General features: G+C 36.6%; 1 protein-coding gene across 3 annotated transcripts in view; it reads right to left on the reverse strand.

The window, feature by feature from the left end:
• Window positions 1–17,229, reverse strand: part of LOC120530174 (putative leucine-rich repeat-containing protein DDB_G0290503) — a 419,164-nt gene that overhangs the window by 289,589 nt on the left and 112,346 nt on the right. For all 3 annotated transcript variants that reach the window (XM_039754405.1, XM_039754404.1, XM_039754406.1), the window contains 3 exons: window positions 3,693–3,824; window positions 2,593–2,751; window positions 146–229 (listed from right to left, as the gene is read on the reverse strand). In XM_039754405.1, the coding sequence (XP_039610339.1) occupies window positions 146–229; window positions 2,593–2,751; window positions 3,693–3,824 (375 nt within the window). The remainder of the gene's footprint in view (window positions 1–145; window positions 230–2,592; window positions 2,752–3,692; window positions 3,825–17,229) is intronic.

Here is a 17,229-nt window from a genome sequence, read left to right on the forward strand (position 1 = left end):
TTCTACATGGCTGCTCATATATAATGGAAATGCAAATAATGTGGATAATCTTCCAAGTTAGTCACAAAATAAATCTAATAATAAAACTATAAAGAAACATCTGATAGATTTCTATTTTTTTTAAATGAAACTGCAGAAAACATACCTTATCCTCTGTTGTGGATATTTTTGTTTCATATTCATGTACTTTCATCCGTAGAGAGTAGATCTGGTCTTCTGTACAACAAATCTAGAGACACAAATATGTCACAAAGTACTTCTATAACATGTTTAAAATTAATGTTAACTTAAATGTTATAATTTAAAACATACTTTTTCTAATATTCTCACATTCTTCCATGTTTTTCTAGCAATTCTGGAAGCATCAGACACAAGGCAAAAACCACAGAAAATGGGACAGAGAGAGTTTAAATTGCTTCCTCAGAGGTTTTTCTCCTTGTATTATGCGAGTGAGAACATGTAGTACATGGAATTGTTGGTTCACAGTGTAATATCTGCATTGTGGATCAACCATAAAAGTATTCAATTATGTGATATAAATTTCAATTCAGTTGTCTGTTAATGACAAATATCTTTTGAAAATTTTCAACTAAGGAAGATAGAAGGTAGTTTAGTTATACTCACTAATGATTGTGCCGGGGAGTGGTGATGAATATGCAAGTCAGAATTTTACTGTACTTCTCACACCTGACAACAATGAGCTTTAAACCTATAAATCTACACAGGTCAATTTCCTATTACTTAACTGCCTATTTGTTTGAACTTTGCATCAGATGTTTTAAAAAATACTTGCCATTTTTAATTCAAAACTATTTACCACCTAATGAATAACATAATTAATGCTTTTGGAATATTTAAATTATGAAATATATAACAAAAATACTTTATTTATAATGCAAGAGTCAGAGTAACTGAAAAGAATCGTACGCTAGTCTTTTAGAGGTTTATCTGTAAATTTAAGCAATTGCAGAAGCAAACTGGCCAGTCTTTATATGGTCGTATCTCCAATGTCACAGTGCATTTCTTAGTAATGCTACACTTACCTGGGCAAAATGGCAGAGCCAATAAAAATATATTCTAACAATGTTAAATATACTTTATTGCAAAAATGAACTGGAAATTTGTAATCCACTAATTGAAAAAAACACCATATAGGTAAACAACAAATGCAAAAGACATGTATGAAGTCTAGGAAAACTTACAAACACAAAACAGATTTTAACATTTCTTATTTGATGTCATGGACACCATTTAACAAATTCGGGTTAAAATCACTACAATCTTGATTTGGCAGTTTTGGAAGGTAAAGGAAAATACATTTGCATTGTTTTATTTTGTATTTTTTAATCAGGAGCTGGAGGCTAGATTAAGAATTTAGAGTTTATAGTTGGGTTTATTCTTTTATTCCAGCACCTGTTTTGAGTTCCTGCATGCACTAACACTTTTCCTTTAAAAAGTCTTCCTTGTTTTAGTACCTGGAAGCAATCTGCACATCTTCAAGAGGTACTTGTATAGCCACTCTGGTGTTGTTGAATAGTACTGTTGAATGATGATAAGCAAACACCTTTGTGACAGATTTCTTGTTTTTCGTCCAGTCACTTGCCAAAGCAAGTTAGTGATGACTTCATGCCTGATCCTGCTAATGTAGTCTGTTTGAGACAGCTAATAAACATAACCATCCAGCCGCTGCCTCAATCTGTGTTACTTGAACAACTAACCAATCCCCCTTTTTAGATAGCAGTATTTATTGTTTCAGTTTTTGTGTACAGCTGGCCAAATCTCACCTGTCAGTGGCTACAAAGTTTCTGTTTGCCTTGTGCAGGTGGTTTATCTACATAGACATTTCATATCCTTAAATTATTAATTCATATTTTTATGGAATTAAACAAAAGACAACTTATAACTGGGTAGTGTTAAAAGAAATATGTTTCCATTTTCTTCATTAAGATGAAAATAACTTGTTCAAAGAAGTTTGCAATTTAGATCAAATGCAAATTACTTATATTGTCACACACGTGTGAAAAGGGGACATCTTCAGGCCTTATGCACTACTGCAATGCCACTCCTAGCCAGGGGTTGGTGCTGCCTTTCATATCTTTTCTTCTTTATGCCCTCAGAAGGGTAGATCGAAATAAATAAGAACAGTGATGATGACACTTCCACTTCCCCCAACAAACCCGCCTCTTTCTGTCAGGAGTATATTTAAGAACACCACCAACAGATGGAGTCAGTCACTCTATGACTCTTGCCTAAAAAAAGTCACCAATCCACAGCTCTAGCTGACAACCGTTTTGTTGATTTTGTTTTCTTAACCAATTCATCAACTGGTGCCCAGCTCTTGATCTCTGTCTGGTTCTCATTCATACAATATGTCCATAATCAACATTTCCTTCTGCTAGTGTAGCAGTATTTATGCATATATATGTTAGCAATTATTTTTGGTAATTTATTGGTTACAACATAAAAAAAACACAACAAAAACTTGCATTAAAAAAATAAACTCTGCAATCATACCAGTAAATCTGATTGTTTCCTTTTTAACATAAATACATCATTTCTGCTTTACATAGAAAACAAGTGATTAGCACTCACCCCATTGTTAACAACATCTTGATCATATGGAGAAGCCACTGTATGAGAATCCAGCTTCCCTAAAAGTCTGCCATGGTCTTGCACAATGTCTTGATACGGATGACTGAGATGCTTGAAAGGTTTACTTTGACCATTAATAATTTGCCTCCTATGCATTATCTTATAAAAAAAAAAAGTAGTATAAATAATAATGTTTTAAAAGACAGTAAGCATACACATATATACATATAAAAAAGTAAGATTTATATTCAGTCATTTTCATACTGCCAGTCAAAGGTTTTGTAGTTTTTATAAAGACAAGCAGAAGTTTAAAAAAATATATATAGCTATGAAAAACTGAAAAATAATGTCATTGTCGGAGTTATACAACAGGTCTTTTTTAGGGAACATTTAATGGGTTAACAAATAACAGCTCCTCTGCAGTAATGGAAGTTAATTAAGCCTTTAAAGTTGATGTAAACAATTTCTACAGGTGTTCCAACTTTTGCCGATTACTTGCAAACCCTCTATCTGTACAAAGTAAGTACTAGAACAAACTGAGCTGCTTTAACAAACGAACAGTCTTCCTTTGTTAACTGTCCTTTTGTCACCATGATGATAGCAATATAAAGTGCACTATTGTTCAAACAATGTTTCAGAGGGTGCAGCAGCATGGTTTGTTCCAGTACTGCTTTTATCCAGGCAGACGGTTTGTGTGTATCGGTAATCAAAAAAGTTGGGGCACCTGTAGGAATTTTTTGAGACAACTTTGAAGGCTTAATTAACTTCTACTGCTGGAGAAAACCTGAATATCGGTAGCCCTTTTCTTTTTCCCTGAAAAAGACTGTTTTTTAAACTCTGAAAATTACTTGATTTTCAGGTTTTGCTAACCAAAACTTTTTTTTGGCAATCTGTATCAATTTGCTGTATACCTTTGCACTTTTTTAAGTTATTCACTGGACTTCGGCTGATTTTAAATAAAAGCTAAAAAAAAGGGTATTTTCTAAACTTTTGAACAGTGGTGCATTTGCAAGAAAAAAAAATAACCGACCTAAAATATAAATATCTATTTAATAGACAATATGAAATTATTTTAATGTCTTACTTAAAGTGTAGTTTACCTGCTCTTGCGTTCCAGAATATTTCTCTCTAAGGTCATACATTTTCTCATTCATGCACTTCATTTGCTGTTCATATTCACAAATTCTCCTTGTACATTCTTCATGCTCACTATTTTTGCTATGCTTTGATATCTAAAAGTAAATACAAAAAATGTATATGTGGCAAGTTCCACCAAGGCCTTTAATTTTGCTATTTTTTCAGGATATATAAAGAAGGCATACAACCTATAGAGAGAAAGAGTGATATATATTTGTAATGAACATCAAAAGGTAAATGTAATAGACAATTTCTAAAACTTTAAAAGACACCATGAACAATGTTGATTCTTGCTATACTTTGACAAGTCCAAAGGGAGACTACTGTATATCTACATGTTTATACAGCACAGGTTTTATCAGTTAATCAATTTGAGGGTCAAGTATAAATAAAAAAAAAATTGTCTGAAAAGATGTGGTCAGTTTATTGAAACTCATAATTTTAAACAATAACAGCCTGATCATGAGCCACTGTAACACTAAAATGTAATAAAATCATTAATAAATTGTTGCCCAGAATGTCCAGCTGAAATGTGTCTTCTTTGACAAGTTTTAGGATTACTGCAGTGTTTAGTTTTCATATTCAGAAGTTTCACTTGTTTAAAAAAAAAAAAATTGTGAACACATTAACTAAAGAGTGCTAATTGTCACAGGTATCTACTCAAAACACAGGCGAGACTCCCAGGAAGGAGAAACCTCAAGTTTCAGGCTCTTTTCAGGAAAACACCTGGAACTACAAAGAGCACAACGTGACACCAAGTAGAAATCAGAAGTCCAAAGAACCTTTCATTCACTCATCAACAGGGGCTGTAAAAGAAGGGTGTTTTTTATTTACTATATTTGATAAGGAAGAATAACCCTGCGTTAGAAGCTGCTTTAAGTACTCCAAAATTAGGCAAAAGACTTGACAACAAAAATCTAAGCCTATTAAAGATTCAGTACACCGCAGACTTATAAAATAAATAAATAAAATGTCTGTAATTCCTAACACCTGTTGAAAGTCCCTTATTTAGTTTAATAAATACATGCACACTACATATGTATTGATACTATTTACATATTCTTAAGCAGGGTTCTTAATTGGATACATGATGAGTTTAAAAAAAAAAAAAAGAGAGAGAGAAAAAAAAAGAGAAAAAACTGTAGTGCTAAGGTGGAGATCCCAGAAGATTCATGTACTAATGGGGAGTTTCAAAAACATACTAGTGTTAAGGAGGAGTTTCTGTTTTAGCCTTTTTTGATCACACTAGGCTGACCCGCCTTTTAAGGCGACCGACTTTTAAGTTGACCACTTCTTAAGGCAATTCAATATGTAGAACAATTTGATATTTTATACAAACTCATTAATTTGGTTATATTGCATTTGAGCGGTATTACTTTAATACTCGTAGTTTCTGTTATTTTTGTGATGAAATTTAAACTTTTTTCTATATTGAGGTCGCCCTTTTGAACCCCCCTGATATTTACTACGCGGTGAGGCATTTGTACTCCATCAACATTAATTATTTCCAGAGACATAATTTTGTCTCTTTTTCCAGTGCATCGCGCACAAAAGCAAGGGAACGATGGGAGCACCAGAACTCTGCTCACATCATGTCGCCTGCCGCAAGCTGCAAGTAGTAAGTCTGTGATAAGCGGAATACCGCTACGCTTTTCACTCACGGGACGGAAGGACTATCCCGACCGCTTTTATATAGTAAGAAAAGAAGAAGAAGATATCGCACAGTCTGGAGTAGAAAATCATCTTTTACCTGGAAAAACGAAACTACAAATTCCATCGTGCATTGCAAAATGGACAGGGCGTGTGTGAAACTCCGCGCCTGCATAGCACTCACGGGACAGAAGGACAATCCCGACCGCTTTTATATGGAAGGATGGTCTCAGCAGAAACAAAGGAAAAGATGCAGTAGCCACAGTTATCCAGATATTCTTTGATGTCTTATGCTGACAAATAAATCTGCACTGGTAACAGAAAAAAAACACATCCTTCTTTAATTTCCTTATGGAAAAATGCAAGAATAGGTCTCAGTCATTTCTTAAGAAACCAAAAGAAAAGTGGACAGGTGATCCAATCTTCAAGAAATTTTGTAAACTGTTAGCATAAATAATGGAAGTGAATGACACAGCTGAGCAGAAAGAAATCTCATCAAAAAAGCAATATCATTAAAGATCCCTAAGCATCTTTCTAAAAGTGTAGGGTGTACAGTAATCCCTCCTCGATCGCGGGGGTTGCGTTCCAGAACCCCTGCGATAGGTGAAAATCTGCAAAGTAGAAACCATATATTTGTATGGTTATTTTTATATATTTTAAGCCCTTAGAAATTCTCCCACACTGTCTATAAATATTCTCCGCACAGTTATACAGTAAACCCTTGTTTATCGCGGTTAATCCACTCCAGACAATAAATGAATTTCCACGAAGTAGGATTCTTTATTTATAAATCTAATATTTTCACAGAGCATTGAAAACCTGTTTACGACCTTCTAAATATGTTTTTTAACATTATTAGAGCCCACTAGACATGAAATAACACCCTTTAGTCAAAAGTTTAAACTGTGCTCCATGACAGGACAGAGATGACAATTCTTTCTCACAATTAAAAGAATGCAAACATATCTTCCTCTTCAAAGGAGTGCGCGTAGCAGAGAATGTCAGAGAGAGAGAGAAAAGTAAACAATCAAAAATCAATACGGCTGTTGGGCTTTTATGTATGCGAACCACCGCGATAAAGCGACTGCAAAGAAGGGATCAATGTGAAGGTAGTCTTTCAGCATTTTTTAGATTAGCGTCTGTATCTTCTAAGCAAACAGCCACTGTGCAAACAGCCCCTCTGCTCACACCCCCTCCGTCAGGAGCAGAGAATGTCAGAAAGAGTGAGAGAGACAGAGAAAAGCAAACAAACAAAAATCAATACGGGCTGTTAGAGCTTTTAAGTTTGCGAAGCACTGCACGGGAAGCATATCGTATATCATTGAGGAGTTTTATTTAATATGTAATACGTTCTCTGATTGGGTAGCTTCTCAGCCATCCGCCAATAGCGTCCCTTGTATGAAATGAACTGGGCAAACAAACTGAAGAAGCATGAACCATAAATAAGAAGACCCATTGTCCGCTGAAATCCGCGAACCAGTGAAAAATCTGTGACATATATTTAGATATGCATACATTTAAAATCCGCGATGGAGTGAAGCCGCGAAAGTCGAAGCGCGATATAGCGAGGGATCACTGTATCCTGATGTCCTGACTAATTTATCCATCATGACCTTGTACATTCTAGCTCTTGAATCACCCACTGTTTCTAACTGGTAAACTACCTCTCTCATCATTTCACCAACAAATAACTAGGTGAATTCTGCACCTTGGTGGTAGCAGAAGTGGCTCTTCTGCTGTCTATATACAGTATAATGTGTTTAGACTGTCTAAAAAAAAGCACTCTATAAATGTAACTTTCTATCAATTTAATCTGAGTAGAGGCAAAGGAAGTGGAGCATGGGGATGTCACAGCTCATCTGGATGCTCAAGATTTTTGAAAGTGAAGAACAGTTATGCTGCTGTGTAACTCTCATCCTGTTCCCCATTGTACCCTTTACATTAGATCCCAGTGGAGAGTATTTGCATATACCCAACAATTAATATGTTCAAAGCATCCAACTGAACTATATACTAACCAAAATACATAATAAATTTAAAACTTTGTTAATGTCTCTTACCCTGTTCCCTTAGTGAGGCTTGTATACCTTTCCTCAGTATCCTCCTATGTCTGACCCTCTTTTGCCCATCATTCCCTCTCTCAAGCACATTCCTGTAAAACCTGCTTCTCAGCCTTTGTCATTTCGAGGAGACTTGCTCGCCTCCTGTCTGCTTCTTGACTGCCTCCAACCATAGCCAGACCCCCATTACCCACTATGAAAACATTATTTGTATTTCTGTGAATACCTCCACTCTTTGAAGGGGACTCTCAGCATGCATCCTACACCTTTACTCCTCCTTGTGCAATTCAACATCTCTTGCCAAGCACTCTGTTGATCATGTCACCAAAGTGTAACTGACCAAAGCCAAAATAAGCAATCAGATTGCTTGCAGCACATGGAATCACACATACAAACACAGAAAGTTATGTTTTATTATTCAGTAGATAGAGGCATAAAATATATATATTTTTTTTTTCACACACTTGAAATCTCAATTATTATGTGCAATCAATTCTCGTTATCAGGTTATGTTTCTGAAAATACTAGTAGATGACAGAAACCAATGATAGTAAAACATTGATCCCACAGAAAAAATGGGATTAGATTTCCGCAGGAGAACTAGCAAGTGGAGACGAGGATGGGAGAACATGCAGGCCCTCCATTCTCACCCTTCAAGGCTCGATGATCATCCTTCACCAGGTTCATCTACTGAAACACTGTTATGACCATCCTCAATAGTCACATTCAATCATCTTCTAGGCATTCCACCAGAGGCCATAATCAACCACTACCATCCAAATGGTGGCAGTGATTAGCAGTGTGTACAATGGGAAAGACTTGATCACTGTGAGCTTATGACTATGCACTTCCTGGGAACTCCTTTCCAATGGGAAATAATTGCAAATCTCAGTCCCCATCATGAATGGGGTTCAACAGCTAACCCATGCCTCTTGGCACCAGATAAACATACATTGACCCACTCAATGTAGTGGTTGTGCAGACCCAGACATCTAAGTGCATCAGAGACCTGTTATTGCTCAATCTCACGCTTCACTGCTCCACAGCAGGCCTCTCCAAAAAATTTTTTTCTACTGTACATGACCCCAAATAGTGGGAATAGACCACAGATGTTGCAAAATGGGTTGTACTTTTGTAATAACCATACCATACCATATTTATTTGTTGAACGCTTATAAACACAGCATTACAACTGACCGAAGCGCTGTACAGTTACAACAAGCAGGACTAAAAGCAAAATATTAAAAACAAACATTAAGAGAGAATTAAAACAGAGATACTAAAAACAGGTTAGGGGACCAAATAAAATAGAGAAAATAGCAAAAGGCAAGTGGAAAATGAAACAGGTTAAGAATTAAAAGCCAATGTGAAGAAGTGCGTTTTAGGCGAGATTTGAATGTGGCGACTGAAGCGGCTTGCCTAACCACTAAGGGAAGGGAGTTCCAGAGCCTGGGTGCACAGACGGAGAAAGCCCTTCCACCACGAGCTTTAAAACGTGCCTTGGGAACGGTTAGGAGCAGCTGATCTGCGGATCACGGAACACGAGGGGGATTGTGACAATGGAGCAAGACACTCAAATAGGCGGGGGCTAGACCGTTTAATGCCTTATAGGTTAGGAGGAGAATCTTAAAATCGATTCTGAATCTAACCGGCAGACAGTGTAGGGTTTTTAATATCGGTGAAATGTGTTGGATTCTGCTACTTCCAGTTAGAAGCCTTGCAGCCGCATTTTGAGCCAGTTGGAGTCTAGAAAGAGTGGCTTTACTGATACCAAAAAGGCAGGAATTAGAGTAGTCAAGCCGGGATGTAATGAATGCATGGATTACTGATTCCAGGAGGTGGTTAGACAGAATAGGCTTGAGTTTGGCGATTCGCCTTAGATGGAAAAAGCAGGATTTTACTGTGCTGTTGACTTGAGCATCCATTTTCGAGAAGAACCATAACCACGTGGAGTCCTGAGTCCAATGCCAAAAGGACGTCATTTAGGACACGTAAATGCGCGGTTTCTGTGCTGTGTTGGGACCTAAAGCCTGACTGAAAAAGATCCATTACCTGATGGTCCTGTAGGTGATGAGTTAATTGCTCATAAACTACTTTTTCTAGTATTTTTGACAAGAAAGGTAGTTTGGAGATTGGACGAAGATTGGAAAGAACGGCAGGGTCAAGATCAGGTTTTTTCACAATTGGATGTATAACTGCGTGTTTGAAAGCACGAGGAACTATAGCCGAGGATAGACTACTAGTTATGATCTTTAGGACATCATATCGAATCAAAGAAAAAAAACACATCTTTCAGCAGTCTGGACGGCACCACATCGTCCGGAGAGCCCGAAGGCTTCATTGAGGCGACGATTTTTTCCAGATGGGGGAGCGAAATGGGTTCAAAGCTGGTGAGGGTACCGTGCGCATGAGCGGCTAAATCAACAGAGCCAGAAGAAGAAATGGAGATCGGGGATCTAATGTTCGTGACCTTATCCAGAAAAAACGTGAGGATCTGATTACAAAGAGCAGTGGAGGCAGAAGAGAAAACAGTTACGGCTGGAGAGAGGACAGCATTTAGTGTTTTGTATAAGACACGTTGATTGGCAGAGTTTTTTGAGATGATGTCAGTGAAAAAACGGTTCCTTGCACCTTTGACTGCTCTCTGGTATTGGGACCACGCGTCTCTCATGCATTCGAAGGTAACAGTGAGACCATCTTTCCTCCATTTACGTTCTAGCCGCCTACAGTTTTGCCTGATGGAGCGAGTTTGTTTGTTTAGCCATGGGTCATGCTTGACTTTGGATTGTCTCCGTTTGAGTGGGGCTACGACATCCATCACAGAACAGCAGGAAGTGTGGAAAGTTTGCAATAAAACATCAGCATCCATGGATTCACATGATGTGGAGATTGGTGAAAAAGCAGCTGCAAAATCTTCAGCAGCAGAGGGGGGAATGACACGGGAGGGACGGGTGGTGTTGGATTTACCATGCTCAACAGAGACCAAATCCAGATTAAACAGAACAGGCGAGTGATCAGAAAAGCTGGGAGGCAGAATGTCCAAGTCACTGATTCTGAGGGGATTCTAACGGGTAAGCAAATCTACTGGAATCCAGGAGAGCACCGCTACCATCCAATTGGTGGTAGAGATTAGCAAGGATTTACTGTATCTGGAGATTCCTATAGGATTGGGACCCTTCCATTTTATATACCTTCTTTCACACTCTACAAACTCTGTCCATAAACTTATCACACATTCAGCTGGAATTATTTTGACATTGTTTTCAAGGCAGCAGACAGTTTTCTTCACCAAAAGCTTTGCCATTCTGAATGTCTCCATTCACGTGCTTCATTGTACACTTTCAAATTTTTCTTACCACTTTTTTCTAAACTATACTCAAAATTCAATCACATGTCATTTTCAACCATCTAAAGGAATATCTCTTGAGTCCACCGTTGCAAAATAAGGGTTAATCTATTGGGCTAAAAAGAAACCACTTCTATTGCTAGTGTATAATCCCAAGGCTCGAACTTTGACTCTCCACTGAAACATTTCAATCATTCCTGAAATAATATATTAAAGAACATAACCAGTTTAGAAGCCTGACATGATAAAAATGGGAACGTGAAGTATTATTCTCATATCTATGAGCATCTCTCCCATATATTGAAATCAAAGCAGAACTTTTTTTTTCCTAGCAGTTAAATGGAATGCACTGAAATAAACAACATTCTATGAAAACTATTTTTGCCCATAAGTCTCATTAATGTGTTAAACTTTGTCATTGTGTCAAAATGTCTTTTTACTCAAAACATTATAAACTGCAAATGTTACACTTATGTAATCAGCAACAAAGAGTTGCAAAAAAGGGGTTGTCATTCAAAGCTGCTGCTGTAGTGTACTGTAAAGGCTAATTGTAATCTCTTTCTGACAGGTTAGAAACCTTAGCACATTTTAAATTATATATAATTAAATTATAATGTTTATGTATAGGTTTGAATGCATGTAGTAATTTCTTGATAAACTGTAAAACTTATTTTATTATTCTTTAACAGAAACACTGACAAGTTTGAAGAATAAAGCAGGCATGAAATAAACAGCAAACTGTAAAGCACCTCTGTAAAAGGCAACATTTAAAATAAAGTTTGAATGACTAAATGACTTATTAGTAGCACACAGTAAAACCTTAGATGCTTTGAATTTTTGACATTAACTTAATTCAGAAGAAGTAACCACAAGTGATTTAGACTGTGAGTGAGGTGAAGCTAAGTAGTCTACCTCCTTAATCATTTATGTGATAATGTAAAGCATAGGTTCTTAAACTATGGATGACGACCCATTTTGGACCACATGCTGTATGAATCCTAGTCAAGCAGAGTTCCCATTCACAATAGTACTCTTTGGAAAAGGGTCAGGTATGGTTTGCAGAGTGTCTTGTGATTGGTTGGTGTGGGCAGTTCAGGCAAATGCCATTGCTGCACTACCACTTGTGTCAACAATTCCTGTGCCCCCTAATGGGATAAGTGGCAGGGACAATTTTCTAAAGGGAAACCCCCATCCAGGATAACTGCAGGCGACAATTCTCCAAGAATTGAATATAGTGACAAGGAATAAAAAATGCACGCGTTTTAAACCGTGTAAACAGAAGGGAGGCTCACCCTTCTGATGTCTCATGTTTTACATACTGAAACAACTGAAACAAGAAAAAAAAAAAGAAAAAGGCATAGACTATTGTTAAATTCACCGCAGTTGTTAACCCTTCATACAGCTCTGGCTCTGTTAGGCAGCATGCTATTGGCTGTCAGAAAAAGGAGCAAACATGACTGTGGTGGAAGATCGGCCCTCTGTCAGTAAAGTTGACACACCTAATGATTTTCAGTTTAAACTGACATTGTCTGGTGAATAGATCAGAGACTTTGGTCAGAAAATATGACATAACACACATCAAAAAGTTGTTTAATTTGATATTGGTAATAGAAGTTAACATAAACACTGTTCTAACATTCCTCAGTGGCTAGAATGTTATTGGGACCAGTGGCTTCTATGCTATGTATGTTGAGATGGTTCCCCAGATTAACACAGTGAATTTATCTATGGTGGGGTTACTAGAGGGTTAAAAGATAGTTTATGTCAGCAACATTGGTTTTGATTCAACAGTTCTTGGAACTAGTCTCACTCCTATGGGTGTAAACTACTGCATTGGCCACGAGTCCACTTTATTCCACCTTTAACGTGAAAGGGTTTACAATGTACTTTTTAATTGTATTTTACATTGCATGCAATTGGTTGATATGTTTTTAAAGACACAATAAAACCGTGCCAAAATTAAACAGCCCAATTCTATATGTATTGCATTTCTACGTAGTTAACATGCTGGGTTGCATTCAATTTTGGTAAGAGTAATCTTCAATATCGAAGTACCCTGACAGTATTTACAGTAAGACAGGGAGTGCTTTTTTCCCATAGTTCACACACATCTTCGGTGCTCACCAAAATTGTTGTTTCCACTCCTCTACTTTGCAGTATTGTTGTTACAGAGGTTTTGATTTATGCTGACTCTTGATAACTCAAGAAACATAAATTAGTACATTGGCACTAGTAAATGGTCAGCAGATTACTGAAATTTTTTTTGGATAAACAGACATTTGGCATTCACTGATACCAACTAGATATCTAAGGAAGCAGAAAATAAGATTGCATATCTTGGGAACCATGCAACAGGAAATGGTTACCTGTACTGAAGGCAAAAGATGTATTTGATACAACTGACAGAAATCTTAGTAAAAACAGATACTTGGGGAATAGCAGCAGTCAGTAAACAACACACCGGAAATCCTGAATTGTAGATTGTAGAAATATAAATTTAGAAATAACAAGAAACTTGTGTGTAAGAAACACCAAAATTGAATATTATGTGAGTGTTGAGGTTGCCCTTCAATGTCACACAATAAACATTCAATTCACATACCTGGAAGAAGAGTTGCAGAGCTGGTGCTTAGAAAAATAATAAACATTATAATATGGACACCCATTTGGGACAGCTGGGCCAAAATGTAGGCAAATTTTTTTTTTTTTTTTGATTGGCCTTGTTTAGTTTTATATCCAAGTAAGGACGCTACACTGATTTAAATGAAGGCACTGAGAAAAAAGTGAAATGTTTTCTTAATGACAATACTTTAATTCAATAAAAGAGGGAAACGGGTCTCCAAGTCATTGAGGAGTGCTTAAATACAGGAGCTACAATATGTCTGCCAAAAACAAGAATGGCAAATCAGAATTAATAGGGGTGACCGGCAAGAGAGACATCAGAAAGCCAGAAAAAGAGTTGATACCAAGAATTTGTTCTTTCATTCCTCTAAACCAAATCAATAAAGCAAAACTCAAAGTTGGAGATTAAAAGGTCCTGTAACATTAAAAATTAATACTAACAATCATACATTGAGATTTCTTTTGTTCTAGCCTCAAACTTTGATGACTAGGAAGTGCACAGTGACAATCATTTATCCCATCACAATGATAATGTCAACACCGCACACATCTGATGACATAAAAATTAATGCTCAAAATGCCATGTCCAGGGAAAGGGGAAAAAAAGATGGTTTCAGAAAAAGAGGCAAAAAATTTAAAAGCATTAGAAAATTATGTCTAACCCCAAAACTTATATCCAATTATATAATGTAATAACCAGAGCACATAACCCAGCCTACTAGGTATCTTAAAAAAATTTAATAAATAAGCCCACACACAAGCAACAATACAAAGTCCACAACTTTCTAGTGTAAATGAATCACACAAAAGAACCACAAAACAATCAAGGATGAATCTACACTCTCTCCAAAGGTAGATCTTGGATTCTAATCACACATAATGAGACAAAGGTAGGGTTGGAAAAATATTTTTAAAAGTTTCTGCAAAAACAGGGATCCTTTTAGGCACATGTCACATGTGCAAATGTAAGAATCAGAATCACATTTATTGGGCAAGTCCACTCGCACACAAGGAATTTGACTCTGGATTATTATGACAGACATACACAGAAGTGATGAGTGCACTCCTCAGCTAAATACAAGATACAGAATGTAAAACAATGCATACAAAGTGCAAGGCAGTGCAAGAAATACTAAAATAAATACTGAGTTGAGCAATAGCTATATGTAAGAAAATTGTATAATTGGGGGGGTGGGAGTGGGGGTGGGTTGTCCAGACTGAGCCAAGACAGAAGTAGGGAGACGTTCAAAGAATTTGTGGCCTTCTTGCGAGGAGTCAGTGAAGATTTGTTCCCACCCGCTTTATGACCCTGAATAGTACAGGTCCTGTAAAATCCTGTAAGGTGGGAAGACTTGTTTTAGTGATCTTTTCGCCAGACCTGACTATACACTGTGGCCTGTTTTTGTAATGTTTAGTTGCTCGTCCAAACAAAGCTGTAGGGAATGAGCTAAGAATAGACACAATGGGTTTTGTGTACAACTGAATATGCAACTCATGTGGTAGACCGAACTCTCTCAGCTGTCACAGGAAGTATATCCACTGCTCTGCCATTTTTTATGATAGAATCTATGTTGGTCTTCCACGTCAAGACCAGGGTGATTATGGTTCCCGGACACACAAAGGTTTCCACAACTGGCACATTATTGTTAAGTATGACAGGTAATATTAGGAGTGTCCTCCTGAAGTCCACTGTCATCTCTAAAGTTTTGAGCATGTTTATAACCAGTTTGTTCCGTCCACACCAAAGGAGAAGATGCTCAACCTCCCATCTGTATGCAGACCAATCACTATTCCTTATGAGTCAAATGATGGTTGTGTTATTCGCATATTTGAGGAGTTTGAAAGAGGGGTCTTTAGAAGTGAAGTCATTAGCATAAAGGGAAAAGAGCAATGGGGTGAGTACACCTTCCTGGGGAAGTTTCACATAGTGTTTCCTATTTGTAAGGAAATTTATAGTCCACTAAATGCTGAGCTGAAATCCACAAACATAATCCTTGCATAGGTCTCTGGATTATCAAGATGTTGCAAGATGTAGTTCAGACCAATATTGACTGACACAACCACTGAAATGTTTACTTGATAGGTAAACTGAAGGGGGTCTAATAGGGGTACTGTGATGTCCTTCAAGTGAGTGAACACCAGCCTCTCAAAGGTTTTTGTAACCACAGACATCAAAGCAACAGGCCTGAAGTCACGCTGTCCAACTATGTAGGATTTTTTGGGGACTGGCATGATTACATAATTGCATTAGTTTTTTTTGGGGGATTGGTAAATAAAACATTGAAAACAGGATTGATTCTTCAGAAGAAAGATAACTCAGTAGAAAGGTATAAAAACTAAAACTATAGCAGAAGCTCTTTCATTAGCAATTCAGCAAGAAGTCTAGATAGTGCCCAAGAAGTGTGTCATAAGGTTGTTATCACACATAGAATAGAGAAGAGTGAAGTGAACCTCTAGATGCCCTATACCAAACACATAGTTTCATTGTTTTGTGGTTGACAATGTGATTACAGATCGTTTTTTGTTTTTTGATTTGCTTTATGAACGAATACAATATTAATTCAAATATCAGTAGCATCAGTAATATTCATTACACAAGGTTCTAAACAGCAACACATTTTACAGTTTAATACTTTGAGAAAAACAAATCATTATTCATATTAAAAGATTTTTATGATATAGACCAGAATGTAATAATGCTCATGATATCTTTATGTAATAAATTATTAAGAACACAGTACAGAAGATTAAGTGATTAGAAATCGTTAAAGGAATGAGTGAAAACCTCAGTGTAAAACTAATTAATTCATTTTTCAAAGCTACTTATGCTAGTATAGGATCTCCTATAATAAATGTACCAGGAGCACAGGTTGCCTGGTTTTGTTATTCTTTAACTAAGCTGATATCCTGAAGCATTCAATCCTAGATGGGATACATGGAAGGAGTGACAACCCTTTAACACAATAAAGGAGGAAAAGGTGGGCCCCTAAGTCTTCCAGGAGCGCTTACATAAAGGAACATTGCCCACCAACCTTCTGCTTATTTGCAATAAAAACACCAGTACAGAATTTGAACTGGATACTGTATAAAATAATAAATAAAGCACTCTGTAATTACAGATACCTCTCCACATTCAAGTGGCTTTTGCGGACTAAACATAAAAACATAAACCACAAATTTTATAAACTGTTAAAACCCTAAACGCATGGAAAAAACAAACCTGACAATGAATTGCTACATTAGAATACAGCTGACTGCATAAGTTTCTTTCCCCAACACAAAATACAGTTCTCTGAATTCATAAATATGGACACAGCAAGCTTCATTTTTCAATGTCTTAGCAAAAAAATAAAAGCTATTTTGGTGGTTATTGTGTAAATGCTTCCAACACCCAATATTCAATCTTGCTTAAACATAGATTTATTTTCACATTTTGATTCTGAGTGATTTTATTTATACATCACTTTAGTACTCTTTACAGAAAGTAAAATCAGGAAGCATGCTTTAAACATTAAATGACCAAAAACAATAACTGCTATCCTTTTAAAGTAAAATTTACACTGCGTGCTACAAATATCAATTAAAATTTCAGATTAAAAATAATATCAATATTTAGATATTTCCTTAAATTCAGATTTTAAAAAAGGACTTCAAACTCGTATAGACAGTATGAGTCAAAGGGGCATTATTTTTGTGAAAATTACATATCCTCATGCAAAACTTGATCGTCTTTATTGATGGACAATGTCGTAAAGCCATCACTCTGTTTATAGACATTTAATTGAAGACAGCATAAAACGATAAACTAAGAAACATGCATGG

This window comes from Polypterus senegalus, chromosome 5 (genome assembly GCF_016835505.1).
Source record: "Polypterus senegalus isolate Bchr_013 chromosome 5, ASM1683550v1, whole genome shotgun sequence".
Taxonomy (NCBI): domain Eukaryota; kingdom Metazoa; phylum Chordata; class Cladistia; order Polypteriformes; family Polypteridae; genus Polypterus; species Polypterus senegalus.